The sequence below is a fragment of the Tubulanus polymorphus genome, chromosome 7 (assembly GCF_964204645.1).
Source record: "Tubulanus polymorphus chromosome 7, tnTubPoly1.2, whole genome shotgun sequence".
Classification (NCBI taxonomy): Eukaryota; Metazoa; Nemertea; class Palaeonemertea; order Tubulaniformes; family Tubulanidae; genus Tubulanus; species Tubulanus polymorphus.
Genome location: NC_134031.1, coordinates 5,130,820 through 5,141,062, shown reverse-complemented (window position 1 = coordinate 5,141,062; position 10,243 = coordinate 5,130,820). Strand labels below are relative to the sequence as shown.

The 10,243-nt window shown below is 36.2% G+C and overlaps 1 protein-coding gene across 4 annotated transcripts; it reads right to left on the bottom strand.

Moving 5' to 3' along the window:
* Positions 1–1,271: 1,271 nt before the first annotated feature.
* Positions 1,272–10,129, bottom strand: LOC141909129 (deoxycytidylate deaminase-like). 4 transcript variants are annotated; one of them, XM_074799514.1, is made up of 2 exons: positions 9,987–10,129; positions 1,272–2,552 (listed from the first exon to the last, which is right to left on the bottom strand). In XM_074799514.1, exon 2 carries the CDS (start codon positions 2,544–2,546, stop codon positions 2,004–2,006), a length of 543 nt encoding a protein of 180 aa, XP_074655615.1. In that variant the 5' UTR covers positions 2,547–2,552; positions 9,987–10,129; the 3' UTR covers positions 1,272–2,003. The 4 variants fall into 4 exon arrangements, with proteins under 4 accessions (XP_074655615.1, XP_074655614.1, XP_074655617.1 ...); XM_074799513.1 differs by lacking the exon at positions 9,987–10,129 and adding an exon at positions 7,354–7,585; XM_074799516.1 differs by lacking the exon at positions 9,987–10,129 and adding an exon at positions 5,137–5,256.
* Positions 10,130–10,243: the final 114 nt, after the last annotated feature.

Here is a 10,243-nt window from a genome sequence, read left to right as displayed (position 1 = left end):
CTTATTCGTACAAAAACTGTGGAATTAATTCCAATTCGCTTACCAGAAAAGCCGATACTAGCAGGTAGTTTCGGCATTTTCTGGCTTGACACGGTTAGCTAGGATTCTATCAAAATGGTGAAGATGCTAAATTATTGCCAGAAAATGTTCCTATTTGCTATAGATGAATAAATATCACAAAATTTATCCACTTCCTTAGAAAGTTATCATCAACAGTCTCCGAATTAAATCTCATCAGAATGTCCGATGCCACATCCTCTATCTTCTTGCGCATTACAGAGCGCAGACCACTATTCCAAAATCTTCTATCCTATAGTAAAAACAAGAAATTCGAGAGTTCATATATAAGCGCATAAATTCAGGGGAAATCCTGCTTACGGCTCTTAGGACAGCATCTTAGCTACGCATTGAAGTGGTTTTCGCCCCACATACCCAACCTAACTTTTGAAATAATCAAACCTTCAGAAAGGAGGGGTTTCCCAGTACAGGTATGCCAGTACATCCGAGCCCAATATCTAAGGGAATCCCCCTCCGTGTTTGGTACCCTTACTCCAAGCAAATAAGTCCAGGGAATCCCTTATTTCATCATCGATCTGTCTCTCAGGATCAATGGATTTCATACATATAACCGAAATTTGTTACCTATCCCATTTGCAGAAATAATGGCAACATTTATGGGGGAACTCTTGTTCATTCTAGGTACTATTTTTGGGGTCTGGCGCTACGCATCTTCGAGCTACTAACCTAATTGTGTTCTGATGCCTACATCTGCGCAGAGAGAACCTGGATCATTTACATCAGAGTCTGGATTATCAATCATACGTGAAGATGAACTTTCTTTGCAATTCTCAGAGGTTTTTGCATTATCCAATACAGGTATATCATCACTATCAGGAACTACTTTTTCGACTCCCGAATCCATACATTATCACAGCACCGACAACATATAAAATGAATTCACTTTTTCTACCCGGGTATCGGTATAGTTTTCGTAAATAATTGATTAATTTAAGAGAAAAGTTCATTCGATTGTAACTGAAATTGATCACGGAAGATAAGGTGATGTGAGGTGAGTGAAACGAATAGACGAAAACTGTATTTTCGTCCGATTCCACGATCAGCAGAAGGTTGTACTTTCGTGCTGGTCGACCAGTTAATACCGTACGTATCTTGAGAGACTATGAACGAGGTGTGCTCTACTATCGGAAGCGATTCTTTGTCGAACGTCTCTTAAAATCCGAATCCAGACGAGGAGAATACTAACTAGTATATTTTCGATGATCTGAAGTGAATATTATTTATTGATGTATGTCAAAGCTCACGACTCGCAGGTCGACACTTTCGCTATAGTATACGGAGCTCACGACTCGCAGGTCGGTTTCAGAACATATTCTCAACTAAACTGAACTATTCTGAACTGTACTGAACTGAACAAAAAAATGTTTATTAGATATTCATAATGGGTGACTTAAGTTGAGAGAAGCATTAAACTGACATGTGAGAGAGTGCAAAACTTACAATTTACTATTCAGAACTATGATGATATTAATTACCTTTCATTTTCAGTGTCTATATTCAAACCATCTTATACTGCATGGATATGTTATTTTACTGATAATTTAAGGTATATATTTCGACATTGAAACTTTAGTGTAAAATCCTCATTTCATAGCGAGGCGAGGCAAGTTTAATACGCTATAACCATAACCTTTGGTACATTAGAGGAATAACTAAATTAAAATCGTCATATATAAAGAAAAATTTGCGAGTAACTACAAGCGACACCTCGTGGAATCCTCTATTGCCATAGTAATGCTGCGGGTATCATTATTATAAGTAGCAAAATTAAAAATATTACAGATAAATATATAAGACTATTCGTGATAAATATTAGTAAATAGATTGTGATTAATGATGTAAAATAAAATGTAGGAATTGTTATAACTTCCACAAACTTGTTGTATTCTCAGCAGTTCACTATGGCATGCTCTAAAAACCACAACCTATTCATCAACTTTGTAGTTAAGAATCACTTTCTCATTTCCATCTTCTTTTACCTCATACTTCACTACTTTTACCTTGGATTTTTCCAGCATTCTTTTAGAGGCTTCGTATTCGACTCGACCTCGTTTTGTGTGTGATAGGTAAATCACTTCTTCAATTCCTGATTGTATGATATTCTTAGTGCACTCATTGCAAGGGAAAAATGTTACATAAATTGTACAGCCTTTCAGCGATGCACAATTCCGGAAAGCGATAGCATTCATTTCAGCGTGACACACGTAAGGCCTTTTAGTTTCCAGAGGACCGCCTTCTTTACCCCAATTCATTTCATCATCTGGACATCTCAATGGCATTCCGTTATAACCAACGCCCATAATCCTGTTGTCTTTGTCTACGATGCAAGCTCCAACCTGAAGGGCGGGATCTTTGCTTCGTTGGGCGCTGAGCAGGGCAATACCCATGTGCCATTCGTCCCAAGATATGTAACCTTCCCGCTTTTGGTTTCTATTCGCAGACGGTTGGTCAATTGGATTCGTGGCCATTGTAAACTGAAAATAGAATTACACACCAGGGTAGATTTCATCCGACAGTCTTTTTTTCTATTTCTGGCCAAAACACAGTTCGTTTCTAATTGATTCATATTCAATCAGTTTAATAGCTCAACCACGGGTAACCGATGGTCTGCGTTATTAAACCACTACTATCAGATTCAACCAACACTAATTTGATTCACCCAATGTTGTGATGAATACTTATGGTGGTTTATCGTGTCGCGACCAGTACTTAAGAACCTTGTCAGTGACTGTTTTAGTTAGTATGACAAGACTCTTACAGCACCTGACTTAAAACAGTTGTTCGATTACAACAACCAATCATATAACAGAATACATTTGTCAGTAATCAACACGGTAATCCTAGGGGCGATGAGGAGCGACGAATTGTAAAACTGAAACGTAGGTGACTCGTCGAGTGAGAAATATGTGGGTGGGGGTTTGCTTTTAACTTGGTTAGAATTGAACGGGGGTGGGGGGGGGGGGTTGGGCAGCCCCTCTTTAGGAATTCTTAGAAATCTGATTCCCAGAATGATGACGTCTGAGTGATTATTTGGTGATGAAACGAAGGTCTGAACAAATTTAATGTACTATGTTATAATATAGTTGTTAAGTGTTAAGTTTCGGCTTAGAGTACGTAAACATTGCGATGTGAACTCGAACGACGACCATGTAGATCCGGGGCCTGGTATCTTCTTTAAAACGAACTCTAGTCAAAGATAGTGAAATAATATCATTTTATAGGGCTTTGCACACTGGATAGTGCGACAAATACATCGTCAGTCTATCGAACCGAACGTTAAAGGATAGCGACGCCTAAATTCCCCAAAAACGCGGCTCACGCATGGATCTCGTACTGGTTCGGTCATTAAAGGGTTAAATGTCTAACGCCCTCTGATACTATTTTGTGTGAATGGTTTTTTTTTCAGATATGTTAAACACGCTAGCAAATTTAACACGTCACGGATTGGAATTTCAGTTTCGCTTTTCTCCAAGAAATAAACTTCTTAATCGCCATCTTATAACAGGTGCCCGTTCACAGCAGGTGCTCGCAATGCTGCGGATATTGTGAAGAAAGTCTCTGACTTCATCTTCGTCTAAATATCTGGTTATTGTACATCAAACATATAGATATCAACACATTAATCCATACCAGTTTATACTTGTTTCCTTAAAAATCAGACAACACGAGTTTCTGTAGAAAGCTTTATGAAAAATAGGTCAAGGACGTCTTGAAGTCTTAGAACCACCCAGACGACTAGACGAATTGTAAATATCTATCGACGTGCTTTTTAATTTAGTGGCCATTTCTAACAAGAAAGAGGAACCCCTTTTTTTAATTTGGTAACCGAAGAAATAGATTAACGTAACGTAAAATTGAAAATGTTTTTGATCATGATTTATTCCTTTTTGTGCTTGAATTACAAATTAGTAGATACATTATACTAATGAATAAAACTATACATTAGATTAAAAATGATACTTTGTTTCTCCTGATCGACTTTGTCACTTTTGTAAACGGAGTTGAGCCATAGATGATACTTGAAATATATGTTTCGATAATTTTTATCATTGAAATCGAATGTAGCATTTTTAAAGGTCTTCATTAAACCCCGCCTTACCTCCCGTTTCCATTAGAAACTCTGTTATCAACTTGGGGACACATTTTTGTACAGGAAAATATCTTTTATCTTGAGATTTAAGATTAATTAATTATTCAATTAAGTATAATTGAAGTTGATTTTTCGGAATGAGGTTGGTAGACCTGGATTTGTGTACGGTATGTTGAGATATTGCATTTAATTTTGTCCTGATGCGCTTGTTCATTTAGCTAATCAACGTGTTACGTGATAAAAAAAACTCGGAATGAAAAGATTGTTATTTTTGCTGATTTTGAGAATAACATGAACGCGTCTTATATTAATCGAGCTTATCGACTTGGGGAAAACTATTGTCGGAATATTCAAGTGAATGCTAGTTAAAGATGATAATGCGTGTTTGAAATTAAACTTTTTACAGCTGTTTCAACAGTAGGGTAGCGAATATTCGCTGATATTCGCCGATAGCATTTTATTTTAGTGCAAAGTCATTGCAATAGACTGGCTGAAATAAACACCATTAGAAATTGTCACCTTTCTGCCTTCACCCTGGCAGTGGTTGTCTCCACGGAGATCATCACCCAACCACCCAGACACCTCAAATTCCAGAGTTTAGTCCACAGTTCAATCAGGCGGTTTTTTTGACTGTGTTTAACTCTGATATCTCAGCTCATAAATATTCAATTTTGATAAGATATAAAAACGGTTACCAGTTTAAACCGGTTCTTTTAGCTTTACGTGATCTTTTCCATGAATATCTTTTATCTTATGTATTATATCTTTATTTCTTGAAGAAAAGCTGTTAAAAATATTAGTCAAATCATTGACCTTACTTTATGTTTTGTTCATTATATCATTTAAACGACAAAACCGATTTTAATACGATTAAATTTAAGCTACAAAACCAGTTTGAACCGGTTGTTTTCACAGCACGTGATATTTTCCATGAATTCCTTCCATCAATTTATAACCATTTTTTATACCTTTATTTCTTGATGAATAGCTGTTACTATCGGTCAAGCAATATTAGTCACATGATTGACCTATTCTGCACGTTATAGCATTGATTATCAGGTTCGGTTGTTGTCATTTTGTCTCCAATTTCTTTATTGTATAGTATATTGCGAAGCCTGTGTATTAGTCATGTGTTGTTATCAGAATGATATTTTAGTTCGCACGTTATTTATGCCGTATATTTTCTTGTTGTTTGAATTTGTAGATAAGATAGATATCTGAAAACAGTGTTTGACGCGACGTGACGTTTTTACTTTGTGTACCTTCACAAGGGATATATAAATATAAGGATGAATATTCATGATGAAATATAAATGATGTTATTTATATTGTGTGGCTACCGCACTATTTCTATTTTGTAGTTTGAATATTATCTGTAATCCTAGTGTAACCAGGCACCTACCAGACATGTACACTCAAATTCGCGTGACTTTGACCGATCAGAGTTCAGTCAGGCGACTTTTTTGACTGTGTTCAACTCTGATATCTCAGCTCATAAACAACTGATTTTGATAACTATCTACATTGACCTTAAGACGTTTTATGTTTGTTCATTATATCATTTAAACGATAAAATCGATTTTAAAACGATTAAATTTAAGCTACAAAACCAGTTTGAACCGGTTGTTTTCACTGTACGTGATATTTTCCATGAATTCCTTCCATCAATTTATAACCATTTTTTATACCTTTATTTCTTGATGAATAGCTGTTACTATCGGTCAAGCAATATAAGTCACATGATTGACCTATTCTGCACGTTATAGCATTGATTATCAGTGAGATACATGTCACCATTTAGGGTCAAAGGTACATCGCGGAACAAATTGTGGCGACACAGACCGCCACACGCGATTTCGCGTACACGCTTCCACCTGGCGCAGAATCCAAAAATTCGCCACAAACAATGACCCAATAATCACATGAAACTCGCCACAATATCGAAATTCGCCACTAATATTCGTCACAATATCGACATGCGAAATTAAATTCGCCGCAATATCGAAATATCGAATGTCTATAATCGCCACAATATCGAAATTCGCCACAATATCGAAATTCGTCACAATATCGAAATTCGTCACAATATCGAAATTCGTCACAATGTCGAAAGTCGTCACAATGTCGAAATTCGCCACAATGTCGAAATTCGCCACAATATCGAAATTCGCCACAATATCGAAATTCGTCACAATATCGAAATTCGCCACAATGTCGAAATTCGCCACAATATCGAAATTCGTCACAATGTCGAAATTCGTCACAATGTCGAAATTCGTCACAATGTCGAAAGTCGTCACAATGTCGAAATTCGCCACAATGTCGAAATTCGCCACAATATCGAAATTCGCCACAATATCGAAATTCGCCACAATATCGAAATTCGCCACAATATCGAAATTCGCCACAATGTCGAAATTCGCCACAATGTCGAAATTCGCCACAATGTCGAAATTCGCCACAATGTCGAAATTCGCCACAATGTCGAAATTCGCCACAATGTCGAAATTCGCCACAATGTCGAAATTCGCCACAATATCGATCTGCCACTGTCGAAATTCGTCACAATATCAATAACCAATAATCACCACGAAAAGAAATTTCAGTAAGTTCTAGAAATATTTCTCAAGATTAACGTACGGAAGCGTAAGGGCCGTGCGACATCTAATAAAATTGACGTATGCATAATGTTGTTAAAAAATCCTCTTGGTTGAGCTCGGATTCTGTATTCCTGACTCGCCATCGCGCTTCCCGGTGCGCCCCCCCCCTATTTTTTGCTGAGCAAAGATATTTTTCAAGCCACTATATACATACATAAACATACATAAAATATTTATAAAGTCCTTCGTAATCTATGCATTGAACATAAGATGTATTGTAGAAATGTGGGATAAAATAAAGTTAAAATTGCTAATCTTATTGAAAAAAATTGAACATATATTCTTTTCTACCATATCGTATTAGTATTAAGACACATTTTAGGTATGTGTTCAAAACATTACGCAAAATATCCCAAAAAGAACGGAAAATAGTAAATTATAATGACACATGTACGGCCATTGACACTAAGGTTCTCAGTGAATGATTTTTTTATCGTTTTATTCTTTTATATAAATCGGTAACCGGATCCGGTAAAATAACCACTCCCGGTAAAATAACCACTCTAACGAAAGAATATACTATACCTTTGCCTCTTGTACAAGTTCCAATTCGACGGTATCTGCTAAAGACAGTTTTAGCCTTTTTGGTCGCGGCATTTTACGTGAGCAGCTTTTATTAAATTCAATTATTTATAACAGATTTCAAAATGTGGCGATTTGTTGACTTGTGGCGTTTTCCGGTGGATGAGATGAACGCCCGCGGAGTACTCGGTGCCGCATCTAGCTCCATACACAAATGTGTTGACTTGTGTCGCCACAATTTGTTCCGCGATGTACCTTGTACCCTAAATGTTGCCTCAAATGATCAGTGACGCTGTTCAAATGTGTGTCGTTTAAAAAAGATTTCACGCAATCTTGTAAAGCGTTGACGCAGTTTGTACAGGGAGATAAGCCTGATTCACTAATTCCATCACATGTACGCCTATATAATATATACTTTTATATTTGCACCGAGTTGTTTTTTGTTATTTACACAATATCAATTTTCCATCTGAAATACATTTCCTTTAAAAATTCATAATACCATATTTAGTTGATGGATAGATTTGATGCCAAATGTGCATAAATTGCATTTCAGAGCCTTAAAAATTCAAAAGTCAAAACCGACCCCGTTATTGGGCTATGACATATTATATATGCAGAAATTGTAAGATTTGTGAAAACTTCTTACTGAATATGGCGACATTTTTTTTAAATGTGGAATAAACCAATTCGATATGGCTTCCGGTGGAAATAGGATTTATTAATCGTAATATTGTCCTGAATAAAACCAAAATGAAAATAAGAAAAGCATTGATGAGAAGTACAACAAAAAATAGCGTTATCTGACAGAAAATAAATTAATAGTCTAGGAATGAAGTGTCCGATTACTGTTTAGCGATGATCTGAGAATATCACAGACATTCAGTCTCAAGAGTTAGAATTATATTAAAAATACATCATTCGCTCAGAGATTATCAAAACTTATAGATGGAAGTAAAATAAAACAGCAAAATCACAGTATAGAAAATATCGAGTAACATTTTATGGATCCACGGACAGAACCAGTTCCACAAGCATTCTATAAGGCGGGTTAAGGTCACACGTCAGACTCCTGGCCCAGTACAACAGGGGTAACTTTATAGGCCTTACTTACATCGGTGAATATCACATAATTATATACACATCAAGATCAGGAAATTCATCAAAATACTTTGTTAATCAATTGAAGAAATCCCACAATTCGAATTGTTACAGCCATCAATTTGACTTTTAGAATTCTCAACTCATTTATCTTCCTTGCAAAGATATTTATAAGAGACGCATAGTGGAATCAGCCATAATTTGTAAACTTTTGAAATCCAACTTTTACCAATCTAAATATTGGTTTTTCTCCACATAATCAATTATTTTCCAGACATATCAACTCTTTTACATTTACAATATAGTGCCACACTGCTATCCACATCCACTTCAGTCCACTTCACATAGTTACATAATTTATATTCATTTTGAACTGTTTATATTGTTCGGTTTATCTTAATTCTGACATCGTTTTTGTTCATGTCCTGGACCCGGTTTTTGTTCATTTCCCAGACCCGGTTCCACAAGAAAACGGAGTTGCGCCTACTCGGATTCCTGGTGAAGTAGTTCAGGTGGCGAATGAAAGTGCAGATAATACGTGAAAGGCCAAGTTAAATTTCGACAATCTGACAATCAGAAGTAATTTCAAGTATTAGTTTTTACTAGTCAACGATTCCTTATTGTTTGACTGAAATCAGAAACAAGATATCAATTTTCTAGCCTTATGAATATTTTATTAAAAATATTGATTTTACGATAAGATTAAATAAAATGTAGATTAACGCGTTTAGTTCAGCAGTTCTCGATGGTCTGAAATCCATCTTTATCAATATCTGTATCTGTTAAAATTAAGAATAAGTTTATCTTTTCCAGCATCGATCTGATACTGCTTTACTGTTACATCAACCAACATTCTTTGAGCAGCTTCATATTTGTACGCCTCTCGTTTCTCTCGTTTCTCGGCGCTGAGGATGGCAATTCCCATGTGCCATTTTTCCGCTTCTGGCTTTTACTCGCTGATGGTTGGTCAATTGGTTTCTCGAGGCCATTGTAAACACAATTATGCATCAGGGTAAATTTTTAATGCGTTTAAATTTTAACATCTATTTTTATCTTTTGGCAAAATAATTCATTTCACCAGGAAGTTAATTCGTAAATTCACGTGAAATCAGTTTAAGTAGCTGAATAATATTAAACTCTATATGTCGAATCGATGGTCCGCGTTCATCGACAATGATTAGAGATTCGAGTTGGGTCTAAACCTACAAGTATATATTGCAAACTGCCGACGGCTTGGCGAACGAGTCATCTCGTTATAATATAATTTCCAATATTCTGATAACACGATATCGTGGATACAATCGCCATATTAATCCTAGCCATATTAGCCTCTCTAGTCCCTCGAATTCATATCAAACAATTTATACTTAAAGCTATACATGAAATAACATATCAGAATTGTAGGGACTGAGAAAAAAACCAATGCCATATTGCCATATGCCGCCATGCATGCCGTACCATGCCAGGTTTAGAGCTAACCCAGATTATGTGACAAAAAATTGATTATAAACAATATTGTAAAATGGTATACGTACGTAGTGTGTTTGTCGTTTAAAGGGGAGCTCGAAGTCGATGATTGTGTTGTCAGTACCGTATGACTAAAGACACTTCGAACAGCAAACTCGTAGGACACTTATAGTACCGCAGTAATAAATCAGTCACATAGCGCAAATGCATTAAAACAACCAATCATGCGACAGTAGGCGGTTGCATATGCCATATGCAGAAAACATTTCTACTGCAGCTACCGCGACATATTTTATCTATACCGAAGCCCTAAAAATTCAGTTTG